At 42.4% G+C, this 17,558-nt stretch overlaps 1 protein-coding gene across 2 annotated transcripts in view; it reads left to right on the top strand.

Moving 5' to 3' along the window:
- hip1 (huntingtin interacting protein 1) overlaps positions 1 to 16,307 on the top strand; it is a 46,025-nt gene extending 29,718 nt beyond the window's left edge. For both annotated transcript variants that reach the window (XM_069721099.1, XM_069721191.1), the window contains exons 11-31: positions 713 to 856; positions 1,411 to 1,508; positions 2,197 to 2,269; positions 2,375 to 2,558; positions 3,081 to 3,169; positions 3,394 to 3,510; positions 3,768 to 3,869; positions 5,772 to 5,966; positions 6,174 to 6,321; positions 6,430 to 6,516; positions 6,777 to 6,884; positions 7,778 to 7,914; positions 8,653 to 8,763; positions 8,934 to 8,992; positions 11,068 to 11,161; positions 11,429 to 11,529; positions 11,814 to 11,919; positions 12,101 to 12,224; positions 12,420 to 12,481; positions 13,304 to 13,421; positions 13,508 to 16,307. In XM_069721099.1, coding sequence (XP_069577200.1) covers positions 713 to 856; positions 1,411 to 1,508; positions 2,197 to 2,269; positions 2,375 to 2,558; positions 3,081 to 3,169; positions 3,394 to 3,510; positions 3,768 to 3,869; positions 5,772 to 5,966; positions 6,174 to 6,321; positions 6,430 to 6,516; positions 6,777 to 6,884; positions 7,778 to 7,914; positions 8,653 to 8,763; positions 8,934 to 8,992; positions 11,068 to 11,161; positions 11,429 to 11,529; positions 11,814 to 11,919; positions 12,101 to 12,224; positions 12,420 to 12,481; positions 13,304 to 13,421; positions 13,508 to 13,518 — 2,268 coding nt within the window. In that variant the 3' untranslated portion in view covers positions 13,519 to 16,307. The remainder of the gene's footprint in view (positions 1 to 712; positions 857 to 1,410; positions 1,509 to 2,196; positions 2,270 to 2,374; positions 2,559 to 3,080; positions 3,170 to 3,393; positions 3,511 to 3,767; positions 3,870 to 5,771; positions 5,967 to 6,173; positions 6,322 to 6,429; positions 6,517 to 6,776; positions 6,885 to 7,777; positions 7,915 to 8,652; positions 8,764 to 8,933; positions 8,993 to 11,067; positions 11,162 to 11,428; positions 11,530 to 11,813; positions 11,920 to 12,100; positions 12,225 to 12,419; positions 12,482 to 13,303; positions 13,422 to 13,507) is intronic.
- The last annotated feature ends 1,251 nt before the right edge of the window (positions 16,308 to 17,558 follow it).

Below are 17,558 nucleotides of genomic sequence, written 5' to 3'. Positions count from 1 at the left end.
TCTTTTTCTTTTTTTCTTACCAGCTGCTTAAATAATTTCCACTCAAAAAGCTTTATATATACCAGCTGTAGAAATATTTGTTGATGAAAGATCAGGTGTCTCTTACTCGCTTTAATTCTTCTCAGCTGATCATAAAGATATGATGTCTCAAAATAGTTGCCCATTAATATCCTGTTGCTCGACTAATTATCAGTAGCAGCGTGTGTGTGTGTGTGTACACTATACTGTATACTTTTGAACTCCTCATGTCATTACGCCTATCAGGACATCCAGTGTTCATGAAATCGATCGTTTTGCCTCATTTTTCAGTTATTGAACGACAATGTGTCCTACTTCTGGAAATTGACCCCCAACACCAAACATAAACATCAAAACATAACGTGCGTGAGGAAAAAAAGGGACACCAAGTCACACTTATGTTACACTTACGTCAGTTTTGACATTACATTTTGAAAATTTTTAAGTGCACTGCATAAATAATCCCAAATGTCAGTTTAAATGCTTTTATCTACACTGTTGCCTCCCGTCATATGGTACAGGCTAAACCTCCCTCTGACAAGTTGCTATGGTGATTTAAATCCCGACACAATGCAAATCTTATCAGACTTTCATGGTTTGAATTTGTGTTGAACCCAGATGTGATGTAGCTCTAAATACACTTTAAGCTTTAAAATATTACAGTGACAGAAGTTGTGCTTTCTGATTCACGCAGAACCCTCCTAACTTCCTGCGTGCGTCAGCCCTGTCGGAGCACATCAGCCCCGTGGTCGTGATCCCTGCCGAGTCGTCGTCCCCCGAATCCGAGCACGTGGTGGAGACGGACGACCTGGTGGACACGGACATCCCTGCGCTACCGGTAACTGCACAAGACAAGTATCTCTGAGTGGCAGCTTCCCTGATGTAGTCCATCTGTTATGTAGCTCACCGGTTTATTTATGTGCTGTAATCAGAAATCATATCGTATCGGTGTTCGTGGGAGACGTCAGGAGGGAACATTCGCTAATAGACGCCGATATTTTGGGGATTTTTGAGTCATCCTACTATCTCTGGTTTATGTTTACGCTCTTTTATCATGGTGCTAGTTTTATTGACTTTCACATACGTGGCTGTTGTAGTTGAGCATTTTGTGAACTTAAGAGGTAATGATGTAATTAATGATGTTTTGGATCCATAATTCAATGAGCAGTTGGGAAAGTTTGACGGACCTGGAAAAAATATTTAATTAGTAGACTAGCAAACATAAAACCACAGGTTGATTGTATATATAAAACCCATTAGATGATTAATCTGTTTCCTACAACGATATGGTTGTTTTATGATGGGAAAGACAAGTAAAATTAAAATCTTACCTCGTGTATTTAAATATTGTCTGCATAGTTTGAATTTGATTTGTAAATGTTTACTTTTTAGCCTGCTGTGGAGACCAAGTTTGACGACCTGTTTGGCACTTCGGCTGCTATCGACCCGTTCAACTTCAACAGTCAGAACGGCATGCGCAAGGATGACAAGTAAGAGTGCATCGATGTTTATCTTACATGTTAAAAGATTTAAAAATATTACATGTACATTAAAAAACATAAATGATTAAAAAAAATTAAAAAAAAATTAAAAAAAATTAAAAACACTGGACTCTTGTTCGAACAGAAATCAGACCACCGTTAACATCATTAGCAGCCCGACCCTTGACCTCTTGAAATGACACCAGTCCACCCCTCAGTAAACTCCTCACATTAGTGGTGTCTGCCTACAGATGCAGGATTATAAATGAGTTTTGTTTTCTCTGCCATTGCAGCTCTGAATGAAATACTTCACTGAATGTGTGGGTGTCTGCACGTATGCATGTAATTATATGCGAAGACACATTCACGTATACAGGATGTGTTTATATATAACCATATGTGCACCATATTTGTTTTGTGTATACAGTATGTACTTTTTTTGTGTGACAGAAGAACATAATAAAGATTACATGTCTAGAAAACACAATTTATTTACTTATCTTTGACTTGATCATATTTGTGTTTTACATGTTTAAGACAGCAACACATAGATGTTAAATCAAAGTCATGACTCATCAAATATGAGCGAAAATCCAACAAAAATGCACTGGTGACAGGTGGCACACACCGGTGACAGTACAGTTTGTTTATGGGTTTATTTGTTCGCTAAATGAGGGATATTTTGTCTGTTCATCAGAGACCGTCTGATCGAACAGCTGACGAGGGAGATCCAGGCCCTCAAAGAAGAGCTGGAGTCTTTCAGACTGGAGGTAAAGAGAAGACTCGATTTATACAGCATCTGCACGAGTGAGCCACCTCTTCTCCATCTTTCATCTCTTTTTCGTTGTTCTGTTCTTCTCTCCGTCTGCCACCAGAGTGGTCGGTTGTGTCAGGCGCTGAGGGGGCGTGTCAGTGAGCTGGAGGCGGAGCTCGCGGAGCAGAGCCACCTGAGGCTGCAGGCCGCCGGAGAGAGCGAGTTCCTGAAGGCCGAGCTGGACGACCTGCGGAGGGTCAGGGAGGACACGGAGAAGGAGCAGCGCAGCCTGACGGAGATCGAGAGTAAGGCTTCATTTAGTTACGTACAACAGATGCTGTGTCCCACTCGTACAGAACACAGACACGCAGACACAGCAGTGCACTTAACCTGCAGTAAAGACTTCCACATTTATGTGTTGGCCCCTTTTTAACTCTTCAGTTTGCTCCTGGTTATATCCATGACTCATGTAAGAAGTGTTCACTGCAGACATTTATAAGTTACTCATGTTGCTGTGTGACAACTTTAAAGGAGAAGTAACCTCCTTTTGAAATATAGGTGACTTTATTAATCGTGTATTTTAGAAAAGTTTTTGGACACCAATCAAAATAAAAACAAGGAAAAACAGCGATTTAAAACAACTTTAATTTCTGAAACAACAATTCAAAGCAAAAAAAAAAAACTAAAGTTTTCACATAAAAACCTACACATTTATTAAACCATGTAGGAATGATTTCCTCACTTGTTGACGTCATTTACTGCATCTCTGATGATGTTGCCTCTCCTGCTGTGTTCGTCTGCCTCTGTCTTCATGTGTCTTTAACCAGAAAAGGCTCAGGCCAATGAGCAGCGCTACACCAAACTGAAGGAGAAGTACTCAGAGCTGGTTCAGAGTCATGCAGACCTGTTGAGAAAGGTGAGAAAGACGAGTCGTACTTCTTCACGTTCATGAAATCCTCCTCTGTGTCCTTGTACCTGTTTATAAAACCTCAAACTTTCAAGTTACATCACACGCTGAGTGTCTGTTTTATTTCCCCCAAGCTGAGGATCAGACCTCTGTCCTAATTATTTTTGGTGTGTCTCTCTGTGTCTCTCTGTCTCTCTCTGTGTGTGTGTGTGTGTGTGTGTGTGTGCGCGCAGAACGCAGAGGTGACCCGGCAGATGACAGTCGCTCAGGCAGCACAAGACGAAGTGGACGCAGTGAGGAAAGAGATGCAGGAGAAGGTGAAGGCGGCTCAGGAGACCGCAGACTGGCAGGTGAGGAGATCAATTTTGTTTTCATGGCCAAACACGCATGGAAAATTCTCTTCGAGCTTTCAGCTTAGTGGTGTCGAGCCAGACGATTTGCCGTGAGTCCAGCAGTGCTGTGTAGAGGGAAATAATCAGGCAGAGGTCGGATTTTTCTGGCCCACTGCGCGATCATTTGGCTTCAAACGTCAACAAAACCGCTTTCAGAAATTGTGCTTTTTGTTTTGTGAGCTGTCCCAAGTGAGGTTTTGACTTTTCTTGCTCAGGAAAGGGAACAGCTTGAGCAACTCCAGGAGCTCCAGAGAGAGCTGGTGTCCAGTCGGGCAGAGCTGGACTCCCTGAAGACCAACATGGCCTCATCACAGCAGGTCACTCTTCCCCCAGCTTTTTTTTTTTTTTTTCCCTCACTTGTCACACAAAGAGATCGTTTTCAATTTGCTAAGCAGACCCTGAGAAAAGTTACAGAATTAATTTACAATGCCACAGTTTTATGTCATTTTGAAAAAGCACCAGCTGTAACAAGAAAGTGAGAAAAGATGAATGAGTAACAGACCTCATCAATTATTTCATGATCTCACGGACACTCAACTTTTTTGCAGCGTTACTCGCATGACTCTGTTGCTCTCAGAAACATTTTTCAGACTCTTTTACATACTAATAATCCCAGTCATATTCTAACCTGACTGCTGTTGTCAGTTTTCATAACAGGATTGAAGAATAAATCCTGACTTTATTTAGTCATAACAGATCTTGGATCTTAAAGGTGGAAGTTGACCGCTCTAGAGCTTCTATTAAAGACCGCATGCCTAAAAGAGAAATTTTCCACCATAAGCAAACTAAACTTTCCATCTTCTGTCACATTCACACCCCTTAAAAACACTCACAATATCCCTGTCTGTCATCCACTCACTCCCTTCAGCTCACTGCTTCTTCTGAATGTCAGCTTTCCTCTTAGTCACTGACTGGTCTTCAACACGAACCATTTCAGAGGCTCAGACTTCATCTTCTGGCAGACTTGATATCTTAATACAGTTCTTTGACATCAGTGAATTAATTGGCTTTCAGAGGGGAGACATTGTTCAAACAGAAGCAAAACTCTTTTCAACCCGTCTTTTATTTTGTTTTCTTAATCCTCCTTCGGTTTGTTTTTGTCATCGCTGAACAACTGAGCCAAGCTGATGTTTACGACAGCCGACTGAAGCCACTTAATTAAAAGAAAACAAACAAAATGACAAGACTGAAGCAGCAAAATCTTGTCCAAATAACTGCTTGTGTTAAAACTGATATATGGCCCTTTTAGTTCAGCATATTGGTGGAGCATTTCATTACAAGATCTTAAGTTTGAGCTTTATTCTTGAATATTTTCAGGATAAAAGTGCATCTATCAAAAGCTAGGAAAATGACCTACAGGCACATTTATAAGGGGATAGCTGAATTAGTATCGTAAGACATTAATTCATGCTGTTAACCCTCACGTTCCACTGACTGGTTGTGACTCCTTCCTCCCAGTTTCAGATGTTTTTACGTACCTCTCATCTGTCTCTCAGCCTCCCACTCCTGACGTCCTATTTTTGTAGCTGCCACTTATCAGCTCTGTCACTCTTTCTGTCCTCCTCCATCTTTCTCTAATCTCCGAAGTCCTTTTCACACACAGCCCACGTTTTATTGCTCATGTCACATTTCCAGTGCCCAACTCTCACTAGCTTCTGTTTAAAAGTCAAATTCTTACCACTTCTGTTTCTCCTTCGTTTCTCCTTGTCTGCCGGACCTGCTGGCACCCAGGCTGTAAGTCTTTCAGCTGTTTTTTTTTTTTTTTTTTTTTTTAATGCATACACCTACCTATGTAACACCTACCTGGGGGGAGGGGGGGGACAGAATAGGTAATGACCACAAGTTCCAGTGCTTTCACATCCGTCCAACACACAAAGCCCCAGTACAGGGATCTGATATGACTCCGCTCTGTTGCCATAATTCAACATCGTTGCGCTGCAGCCAAGTTGCACAACCACAACTTCCCATTGTTCCTTTGAATGTAAACCTTAATTCAATCCAAACCTCTCCGGAGACTGTATGGCTCTCCACAAACGGCAACTTGTTATAATCAGTGGTTAAAGATAAAGTGTTCTTCTATTGTGAGGTCAGAGCACTCGTATCATACCACATCCTGACAGCTATTTATTATCCTGACCATGTCACTGCATTGTGCCTCAAAATCACTTCCTCCTCTTGGTAACTTTGCTTTTCACCCGTCTTTAATTTCCTCGATGCAGTCGAGCGAGGTGCTCGGCGCTCAGCTGGCCGCCCTGGAGTCTGAGAGGGCCGAGCTCGTGCAGTCCCTGTCTAAGGTGGAGGCGGAGCTTGCGGTCCAGGGGGAGGAGCTAGAGCGAGTCCAAACCTCGCTCGCCACTGAGAGGGAAAGCGGGGTGAAGACAGCTGAAGCCCTGCAGAATCAGCTCAATGAGAAGGTGAAGAATAGTCTTTTTTTCAACTGATCTTTCTTTCTTTCTTTTAATTTGCTGCAGTAAATCGAGCAGATGTTTCAGTACCAAGTGAGAGAACCACAGAGATCCCACGTGTCCAATAAAAATCTTAATTTCAACATTTAGACCCTCTGGCATTTCTAACACAGGTGTGTGATTGTGATGAGTTCACCCATGTGTGTGCGTCCACAGGAGAGTAGGGAGCAGGCGTTGGAGAGCCAGCTGGTGGCGGCCCGGTGGTCCAGTGTGCAGGCAGCAGTGGAGGAAGCCAAGAAGATCATCCAGGACTCGCTAGCTCAGATGGACGACCCGGCACACATCAGTTGCACCAGCTCCGCAGGTCAGACGCTAATGTTTGGATTCAATCAGCACAGTGCTGGGACATAATTAGCACTGTGTGTAGTAATTGTTTGTCTGCGTGTTCTCATATGTGTCTCCGTCTCTGCAGATTACCTTGCATCCAGATGCCAAGCGTCTTTGGACTGCATGGACCGATTAAATTCTGCCAGAGAGGCCTTCTTGGCCGACAACACAGGTGAGACGCTCTCCAAATGTCAAAACGAAGACAACGTTGTTCTTATTATTAGCGTTAACGTTTAAAACCGACAATGACATGTTTTTTTTTTTTTTTTATCAACTTTTGTTCCTCATATGAATATATTTCATGAAGACGAAAGCAGCTTTTATGTAGAAGTGAACAAGGCCGCCTCATGAGGAAGGAAACTCACAAAGAATGTGCTGATTTAAAATAATAATAATAATAATAATAATAATTTCTTCTCGTGTTTTGCGCAGGTGTGTCTGGGCTAGTACGAGTGGTGACCCAGTGTGGCCACCTGGTGGGCGACACCATCGTTCAGGGTAGTGCCACCTCCCACATGGTGCCTGTGGAGCAAGCTGATGGTGAGTTCGCGTGACAGAGCCAGAGATGAATCGACTGTAGTCTTAGTGTCTCTCCTGGTATTTGTGGGTGAGTCAGTCAGCCCTGACGTTTACGTGTCCTGATATGTCGGTAAGTAGTTATCTTATTGTGTTCAATTAGAACTGTTGTCTGTAGTTTACTGGGATGTAAGTTAACTGCAGTATCATCCAACAATCTGCTGTCTGTTACAATAGCCTGTATCAGTGTATGTATCTGAATGTCTTTGTGAAATAGCCCCTCAGTCACATTTTCAATGCAGAATATCAGCAGCAAAATTGCAGACAGTAATGTTTTTCAGCTCTCGTGGGAGATGGGAGGTCCAAACATGCCCAAATATAATGGAGCTGCGCCCTGCGGTGGAATTATTGCAACCAAAAACAAACGCATAGAACTTCAACTGGGTCAAACCGTAGTGTGTAGCTGTGACACTGGGGATCAATGGAGAGCACTTTGCATTGACCCTGTTTTTGCCATCACATTGCTGAATAGTGTGAATACAGCATGCAGGAAGCCTGCGTACAGTTTGACACAGATCGGCGGGCCGACGGCTGCTGCAGAGGTAGTTTTAGTTTCCCTCTTCCTCGGCCAGTTGACTCTTTGCCTGAGGGGATGTTGGTTTAATTAACACCGCAGCTGCAGCCACTAGTGGTGCTGTCAAACGTCAGAGTTTACGCAAGACATGATATGGTATTTTCACGGCGCGTAAATAGCATCACAGTGTGGAGTATGATAACTAAAACACTTGAAAATCCCTCTCTGTGCAGTCTAACTATCTGCTCGGATGAATATTTCTGCTTCTCTGTTGGCTTGTGTGTTTTAATGCCTGATGTTTAATAACACGTGCGTCCTCTCTGCGTGTCCTTGTCTCCGTCAGCGCTGTCAGAGAGTGTGAAGTCGTGCGGGGCTGAAGCCCTGACTCTCCTGGGACAGATGAAGCAGCAGGACAGTCTGGCTGCAGCTGACAACTGCAAGCTGAAGGCAGCCCTGGAGGCCGTCCTGGCCACTGCAGAGGTGCACACTTCACACATACTGGATTTTACACTCTGGTGCTGAGAGATAAAACAAGCCACTGTGTTTCCCGAGTGGCTGTATGATGATTACTCCTGCCTTTTAGAGAACCGCTCGATTAATTTCTTGCGTAACATCTTGCCTCACAATTTAACATAAACAAACTTCAACTCATTCAAAATGCAGCAGCGAGCCTCATAACCAGGTCCGACAGGAGAGAGCACATTACACCTTATTTAAAAACACTTCAATGGCCCCCTGTCCATTTTAGAATAGATTTTAAAAATTGTAATGATCACTTATAAGGCTCGCAGGGGGCTGGCGCCTGAATATATAGCGGACATCCTGTCCCCCTACGAGCCTACGTGCAACCTGAGATCCTCTGGTAGGTCGTTCCTGACCATACCCCGAACTAAACGCAAAACTAAAGGTGACCGGGCGTTTTCTGTTCAACCTGCCAGAGGTTATCAGGGACGCAAACACACCGTTTTCTTTTAGGTCACTCTTAAAAACGCATTATTTTAAGACTTTTAGACTGGCTGTTTTTTGGCTGTTTTACTTCTGTTGTATTTTATCATTATATTTTATACTGTTGCATTTTGTTTTAAATGTAAAGCGCTTTGTAACTTGTTTTTGGAAAGCGCTATAGAAATAAAGTTATTATTATTTGACATCCGTCTCCGTTCTGTTCTGTTTAAGAATCTTTAACACTGCCTCGATCTCGCTCTTTCATTGTTCTAGAAACTGCGTCCTCGGGGTTTGGAGCTGCAGCAGGGGGAGCTGGGAGATCTGGTCGAGAAGGAAATGTCTGCCACTTCTGCTGCCGTGGAGTCGGCAGCTGCCAGGATAGAGGTGTGTTTGTGTATGTTTGGCTGTGGTCATCGAACAGCTCACGTGTATTCAGACGTACTTGGTGCTTCAGTTATTTGTGTGAAAACATTCCCTTCGGTTTCACTTTACAGCAGCGTCAACTTCAAAGTGTCTGTGTTTTTCATCCTCTGTGCCTCTGTGTGTCCCGACAGGAAATGCTCAACAAGTCTCGAGCAGTTGATACAGGAATCAAGATGGAGGTCAACGAGAGGTAAAAATTCAGATCACGGACAATTTTGGGGGCAAAAAGGAAACGGACTGGACTCACTTTTTCCTGTAACATCACTCTTAAGTGAACTGTAGGTTCAAAAATACAATTGTTTTTCTTCCAGGTAAAAAAAAAAAAAATCTAAACACGGTCAAACTTCTTTCAGACGACGAATACTTGAAAAATCGAACAGTTTAAAGAGAGAGCAATAAGATTTGAAGTGCATCCACCAAGCAAGATCACCCTCATTACACTCACAGGAATATCATGTATTCCCTAAATAGAAACACAGTTGACCCACAAACTTTTCTATTTTCTATGGCTTTGTCTCGGTTTCTCTCCTTTCCATCGCAGTAGGTCACATTAAAGGTCCCATATTTTCAAAAAAAAAATGTTTTTACAGTTTTATTAGCAGTCTTGATGTCCATAAGAAGCTATTTTTGTGGTTTGAAGTATCAAAAACCATCTCAATATAACAATAGCTCTTCTCTCTTAAGCTTTTTCAGCAGGCTGTTTAGTGTCTTAGGTCTTTAAGGCGCATTGAGATCAGTGACGCTCTCTCCTGATTGATTGACTATTTTGAGTGACGCACGCCCAGCTAACCACAGGTTTTCTTTGCTCTTGTAGCTCACAAGCTTCACGACAGAATAAACTCTCTGTGTTTTCTTCACCATAAAACGTGGGACAGCGGTCTGAGGACAAACATATGACATGAGTATGAGTTTGTGAAATCACAAACTTACTAAAGTCCAAACAGCACACTTGCTGAATACACGCCGTGTGCATTTCTCAGGGGTTTCGGCACTTTCACTGTATTTATAGAGCAGCTAGGACTGCTTTATGATCAAAAAATAAATTAAATTCTGAATTTATACTTTTAAGATCTAAGGAGAAACCATAACTGGAGCTATTAGTAACCAAAACTCAGAAAAACAACAACAACCACCTCTGCGATGAAAGAGAAATGAACATGACTGAACAAATATTCTTCAAATAATGAGAAAGTAATTCATCTGTTATGAATAAATAACCAAGCCTCCAATTATTTGTTTGTGAATTTAATGTAATGGATGCAAACCAGGGCAATGAGCTGGAAAAGGAAATAGAGCTGCTTTTCAACAAGGCGAACGCAACAGCCACATCGGTGCCGTTTCAGAAAGTCGCACACCGAGTGCTGCTGTGCTAAGAATTTAATCAATTCGGCTACAAAGCCCGTGCAAACTGTGAAGCCAGTGTGACCCGTAATGTTTGTCTGCACAACGCTTTTGTCATCCAAACAAGCCTGACATCAGCTTCTCCAGTGTTGGGCAGTTTCAGGGTCTTTTTTCACAGGAACAGCTGCACAAACTATTACACCAAGACGGTTTATTTACGCTCTACTGCTGACAGCTCCAGGAAGTTCAGAAATCTCTTGATTACATTATTGGGCAGAAGCTTTGACTCTCCGTTCCAAACGTAACCATCCGACTGATTTGTTGCACGCACATAAATCTTCGTTAAACTCTCCGAGGCTGCAGAAGTATCCGTCTTAGATTTCCACTCAGTTCTGCTTCTTTTATCTCCTGCTGCTGTAAGTGTGTGTCATCTGCTAATTATGTTTGTATCTTTTCATTTTTAAACTCGAAAGACAAAGAGGAACGAATGTATTATTCCTTCGGTCTGTGTAATAATTCCCTTTGTGTGCAAATTAAGCCAATTAAACGCTCTCTCATCTCTCCCAGTGACTTCATTATAATGTAAAAAAAAAGTTTGTTTTCTTAATAAATGCTGCTCCACTGCTGTGGGAGATAATTATCAAAAGAAACAAACGGCTACCGCAGCCCCTATAAAAACCTACACTGAGAATTTAGGTCAGCGGTGCATCAGTCATGATAGACTGTGGGGAAACTTTTCTTCCTGTTTTGTGCATCGTCTTTTAAAAACTATTCTTTTTTGTTTCACACCTCACAATGTGAGCAGGCTGGAGCAGAACAAGCTCTAAACGTGATGCTCTGCCTCGCCTCCTATCAAGTAGATAAATCAGCTGTAGAGTCTCAGTGTGTCAGTGTTTGTGTCCTCTGCTATGTTGCCCCCTGCAGGATCTTGGCCTCCTGTACAGAGCTGATGCAGGCGATCAAGAAGCTCATTTTGTCCTCCAAAGATCTGCAAAGGGACATCGTGGAGAGTGGCAGGGTGAGTTTTTGCTGTGGTTTGTCTTCTTTGTTCTTTCCCAAAGGCAGATTGACAGACTCATTCAAGATATTGGATCATCAACACAGTTTTTCTAACTTCTCCAGACAGTGATCAGCATTTTTCAATATTTTCTAATGTGCTATAAACTAAATAAGTGAGACATTAATTGCCAGGTTAGTAGTGGAAAATAAACCCCTGTCCTCATACCTGTGAGTTTAAAACATGTCATGAAACAAATGTTTCAATATTTCCTCCATCGTCCACCAGGGGGCAGCCTCCATGAAGGAATTTTATGCCAAGAACTCCCGCTGGACTGAGGGCCTGATCTCTGCCTCTAAAGCAGTGGGATGGGGCGCCACGGTCTTGGTGTAAGTAGCTCCTCTCCTGAGTGTCTCTCACTCACAACAGTGCTCACATCCATAAAGTCAGCAGTGGAAACGTGTATTGCATCTTAAATGTCCACGAAGAACCAAAGAAGGGACCTTTACAAGGAAATAAATAAAGCACCAACAAAACAGTAAATCTTTGGGTGTTTAAGATTGTGCATAAATCGAATGTTTCTCACTGCTTTGCCAACAAAATGGTCTTAACTTCCAACATTTAAAAAGGTGATTTGCTTGAGTTTATTTTGCATCGTGTTGTGTGGATCCAGGGATGCTGCCGACCTGGTGGTGCAGGGCAAAGGGAAGTTTGAGGAGCTGATGGTGTGTTCACATGAAATAGCTGCCAGCACAGCGCAGCTAGTGGCTGCTTCCAAGGTGAGCAAAGTACATGTTTTTATTCCTCCAATAGCACAGTGCAGTTTTTAGTGTAGTGTCTTACAGGGGCGACTTATGACTCGAAGGTTTCGTATTTTCTGGGCTTTGTCGGAGGACTAGATGTACAAACAGCATCCCCCAAGTTGTAGATATCATCTCTTTTGTACTTTTGCTGTTCCAGGTTAAAGCAGACAAAGACAGCAGCAACCTGCACCGTCTGCAGCAGGCGTCCCGAGGCGTCACCCAGGCCACCGCAGCTGTCGTGGCCTCCACCAAGTCTGGGAAGTCCCAGATTGAAGAGAAAGGTGAGAGCGTCACACCGACTGCGTGACTGTTGGGTTAATTAACTTCCGCTTGGTTTGCTGTTTTCTAAATTTTCAGATCTTTTCTGATTTTTAAATTCAGAAAATGGTTGTTTTGATGTCCAAAAAATATTTATTCATATCATTTTATAATTCTTTGTTGAACCTAAAAGTTTTCTTGTTTGGCTGTGTTTCCAGATACAATGGATTTCTCCAGCATGACTCTCACCCAGATCAAACGACAAGAGATGGATGCACAGGTAAGCGGCAGAAAGGCACCGAGTAAAAGCGTTCATCTTACCAAAGCCCAGTTCAGCTGTTACTGCTTTTAATTAAGTGAAGCAGTGACTGAAGCTTCATTCAAGAAAAGTTTTCACAACGTGCCCTTGGTCCCTCCCCTTTTGACCCATAACATTAGAAAATCTTATTTTAGGAATGAATGCTTCACTCGTGTTGATTGTTAAACACTGAAGGTACATTGTTTTTCATCTTATAAGAAGCTGAATTTCAAACTCATACGAACACTTTACTCTGTGTAGCAGCTCCGCTTCAACCGCAAGGAAAGAAACATACAGGAAGCTCTGGACTGTCCGACACACACGGTTTACTGTTGTAAATGCACAGAAGGCTCCTGTTTGGAGATCAGTCGGTGAATTTTAGTCTAAATTTAACCTGTGATGAAAATAATGACTTTTAACTAATTTTAGAAAGATTTTACGGACACAAGGGAAATTAAAGAAAACTAGGAACAAAAATGATTTACCACTTAAAATTTTTGCCCGGATGACATTTTGTGTTTAAGAAAAAAGTAATCCGTTGTATATAAAAAACAAAAAGTGGCATCTTGTGACAGCTAGCTGATCACAGGGAAAACAAAAACTATAAATATCTGTCACGACATCCATGAAAAGATTATAGTAAATTCTGGACAAATAAATGAAATGAATCTACAATATACTGTTTAAATAAAGCTACATTGTTTACTTGTTTGTTTTGTTTACATTTTTACTTTTCCTTGACTTCCAAATAACATGAAATCGGAAATTGACCAGCGGTGTGTGAATGTTTCCGTGTCTTCTCAGGTCCTGGTTCTGGAGCTGGAGACTCGTCTGCAGAAGGAGAGAGAGCGTCTCGGCGAACTGAGAAAGAAGCATTATGAGCTGGCCGGAGTAGCGGAGGGCTGGGGCGAGGGGGAGGAGGGTGGGTACAAAAGACAACATCACATTGAATAGATCCTAAAGTATTGTCGTAAAAATGGCTGAAATCTGTCTGGTCCTCGTCCACAGGCACAGGTTGAGACCCGCCGCCCCGTCGGCCCCCTCCTCTACCAGAAAACTGGCTTCTATCTGCCTCTTTCTATTTATAGACACACTTTTCAGTCTCTTTCCTCCCTCTTTTTTTTTTTTTTTTTATTTTTTATTTCTGTGTAATTTTTTTTTTTTTTTTTTTTTTTTTATCTAAGCCAAATGAAAAGGTGCTTCTTTTCTAAACCTGCTTCTCCACCCGTGTCCGGAAGCTTCCATAAGGGACTGCAGCAAGGGCTCAGCGACGGGCGGAGGGAGGAACAAGTGGAAGTAAGGAGCAGGTTGAAAGAGAAGCCCGACTTAACAGCCTCACACACCCCCACCCCCCACCCTCCCTCCACCCCCCCCCCCCCCGTTCTCCTCCAGGACTGTCGGTGAAAAGCAGCTATGAAGTCGATCCGCTCTGACGAGTATTTATTGTCTTTCCTTTCTGCGTTTTTTTTTTTTTAACGACGCCACTCCGTCGAGGAGTCGCAGCGGAGACGCTATGAGCACAAGTTCTACTCGAGACATCCCGGGATGCACTGCACAAGGGCCAAACTCTCAGCAGCCGGAGGGGGGAGATCAGTGACCGTTTGTCCTACCTTTGCCCCAAACTCATGTCTTCGTGTGACATAGATGGCATATGCATGCTCTCCTGTTAAAACAAGTGTTTTTGTTCTACGTCGTGAGCTTCTAAAGCTGCGGGAGCCTGAGCTGCTCTTTATCTGTCGGTGCAGTTTGACGCTTTCTTCCTCCCTAGTTTCTTCCTCTTCTTTTCTCACTGTGAGTTATCACCTTACTAAGTCCGTACCGCTTTTACTGGCTGGTGCACTGGACTTTCTGCCTTTCACCTCCTCACCATTGTAACGACTGTGACTGTTAACTTAAGCGATGCTCCCTCTTTTTTTTTTTTTGTACTTTTTATTTTAACAGATGCTTGCATGGAAACTCCGAAAACGACTCCAAACTGTCAGCGTGCAGGCGGGTTGGGAGTAGTTTCAGAACAGGAAAGTAGCACACAAAACAGTCTTCTCCCTGTGAGCTTCCAGACTGCCGACTACCTCATGCTACACCGACAGAGGTCAGAGGTCGCGGTGCCTCATGGGGAGTAGGGAAGTGTTGCTCAAAACTGTAATAACATGGGCTTAATTCTTGTCATTTCCTCTTTTAATGGTTAAATTAGGGTAGTGAGATGCTGCCCTCGTCTTTTTTATATACGGGAAAACGTGTTGTGCTACCTGTTCCGTTCAATAACACAAAGTCTGCTCTTTTAGTCTGGCAAAGTTGTTTAAGAAAGTTGAAGACCCTTTATTGATGCATTTGTTTCGATATGTCAGCCATCAAGCGGCACTACGGCAAACCGGTCGCAGGTGGAGCTGGGATCCAGCCACTTAGCAAACTGCTCACGGTGTTTTCTTCTGACAGTTCTGCGAGTTTCTTCTCCCGGAGACGTAATGACTCTGCCAGCGGGGCGCCTGTGCTCCTGGTGAGGGCGATAATCCTTTTAGGGTGTTCCAGGAGACAGAACCGCCTGCTCAAGTCAGATAAATCTACAGAAGAAGGAAATGTAAATGCAGAAAAGTTTGAAATTTTGGAGTCAAACTTGAGTGAGAACTTTAAGGCCATTCCCCTGCACAAACCTTTATTAAGGAAATGTTGAAGATGTACCCGTTTTATCACCCGATCCTGCCACAATAGGACCGATGGTCGACTGCAGTTTGAACCACAGTGGACTCTGAACACTGCAGTACACACACACACGCAGTGTTTTCAATAGCTTCCTCAAGACCAAGTATCTGTGTATATAAACTACAAGCCTTCTATTGTTGGAAATTATCTTTTGCTTTCTTTGAATCTCAAAGCCTCTGTTTTTGCGTCTCTCCCAGTAAGGATTCAGTTTAATTGAATTAGGGGAACAAAATGGTGCACATGAACGCCACACACTACTAATATGAGTCATTGTTTCTTCCATACCATACGAGGTTGTTATTGAGCAGAACTTCACTGCTGAGACTGATGGACTCTGTGAGAAGCCTGACCATGCCTTTGTGGAAACAATGAGATGAGCAGTTTTTTTTTTTTTTTTTCAACCCATCACCTTCTACCTTCTCTCTATTTGACGATGAGTTTGTCTTTCTGTGTCTTAACATACTTCAGCTGTGTATTTCTAAAAAGTTGTGACACTGGGTATTTAACAGACGCTGGTCAAATAGTATTTGCCAATAATTATCCCCTAAAAAAAACAAAAAAACAACTGTAAACCACCCAAAGGAAGACTGTTAATTGTGGAAAAAAAGGACATACACATCCTGCTGCTCCAGCCCGGTTAAAACAGACAGCAGTATTAATTGGAGCACTGTTGACTCCGGGTCTTTGTATTTCATCAATTCAGCTGTGGCTTGGTCACTTCTTCAACACCTGGGTAAACTGGTACCTGATTTCATCAGAAATTGAAATATAAAGTAAACCAGCAAAATACCATAAAAGGAAAAAAAACAAAATCTTTTAAGGTATTTTAGGTGTCTTGAAAGATGTACTGATCGCACCTTGAGTGATGTTTGGTTTTATTTTCGCCCAAATGTTCTTCATTAACCTCTCTTTGTCTCCTCTCTCGGGTTTGTGTCTGCAGTCCTACCAGCTCAGCTAGCCTTTCAAACTGCCTCACACTGTAGTCAAAGAGAAACAAATACTCACATAGCAACATTGAAATGTCTTTGTACGATATACTAAAACTATGTTGGTGGGTTTGTTTTTATTTTTTCAGTTTTTAAAAATAAATATTTCAACTCATTAATACAGAGTGAAGTGTCACTGTGGTTTTTAACTTCTTCTCGGTTGGAGCGGATAAATCAAGCAGAGCGTGAAAACGTGATGAGGAAAGCGGGATGTTATGAAACAAGTTATTTTCCAGATCATTCAGCTGACGGAGGGAACAGATCTGTTCTTGCCTATCACTCGCTGTTTTTCCTCTGCAGCTTAATGTTCTTTGAAAAAGTTGATATTACATCAAAATCATTGATTGATAAATTGCCTCAGTCGTTGTTCTGTTAATCCTTTTACCTGCTAATGCCACGCTCGGCGAAAGGCCTCGAGCATTTCCTAAAAGTGAATGAATAGCAGCATTTCAGTTTGTCTGGAGAAGAGAATATGTAGCAGGATGTTATTAATGCCAACAATGGGGCACTTGTATGTGAGAGTGAGTGGAGGAAAAATGGGCTGTGTTTTAGCTCAATAACATTTCACAGAACCCCACAACTACATCAGAGCAGAGCTGAAGTCCTAATGCAGCTAATTGATTTTTTTTTTTTTTTTTTTTTTTAATTTTGGTCGTGGTGGGTAAAAGGATTGACTCGTGCAATTTAAAGTGCTTTGTTGGCATTCAACTTCAAATACAATATTGTCAAATGAGAGACAAAAACTGAACTTTCCACAAAGTCTGTACCTGTCCTTATCTGCTCCTCCTGTACTGCAAATACATCAAGGCACACACACACACACACACTCACATAAGGCATCCCCCACTCTCGGACATGGCAGAGCCGCTGCAGGAGTTGTGAGTAAATGAATCGGCGTAATCTGAAACCACTGTGCTGAGATTACAGAAATCCCTAATCTGGGCTAAAGTGTGCTCCAGGATCAAACACATCTTCTGATAAGAGTCTTATTTCTTTGTAGCTGCAGTACAACAGACTCCCGCTGAGACAGTAACACAGAAAAGAGAAGCAACACCCAATGGTGTCCGGTTCTTATCAACCCCTGGTGATGAATCTGTGTTTATTGCCCCTGCTCTGCATCTTTTTTTTTTTTTTATCACAACACATATTCATCCTATAAATTAAGTTTTCCTGCATTTCTTTAAACATAAACAGCAGGTTGTAAACAAACAAAAATCAGCTTGTTTCATAAAACCTCCATAAGGGATTAAGCCATGATGTTCCAGCTCTGCTGTCTGAATTAAGCCATGGTTCAGTTTCATGAAAATAGTGGCACATAAATTACCATGGAGATTTAGTCTGGCTAACAGCCAGGTTTGATTAAATTTAAATGTATA

This window comes from Brachyistius frenatus, unplaced genomic scaffold (assembly GCF_029030835.1).
Source record: "Brachyistius frenatus isolate BFR_SWC_R1_liver_20210118 unplaced genomic scaffold, ASM2903083v1 Contig_1, whole genome shotgun sequence".
Lineage (NCBI taxonomy): Eukaryota > Metazoa > Chordata > Actinopteri > Embiotocidae > Brachyistius > Brachyistius frenatus.
Note: the sequence above shows the minus strand (reverse complement) of the source record. Positions and strands in the feature narration are given on the sequence as shown.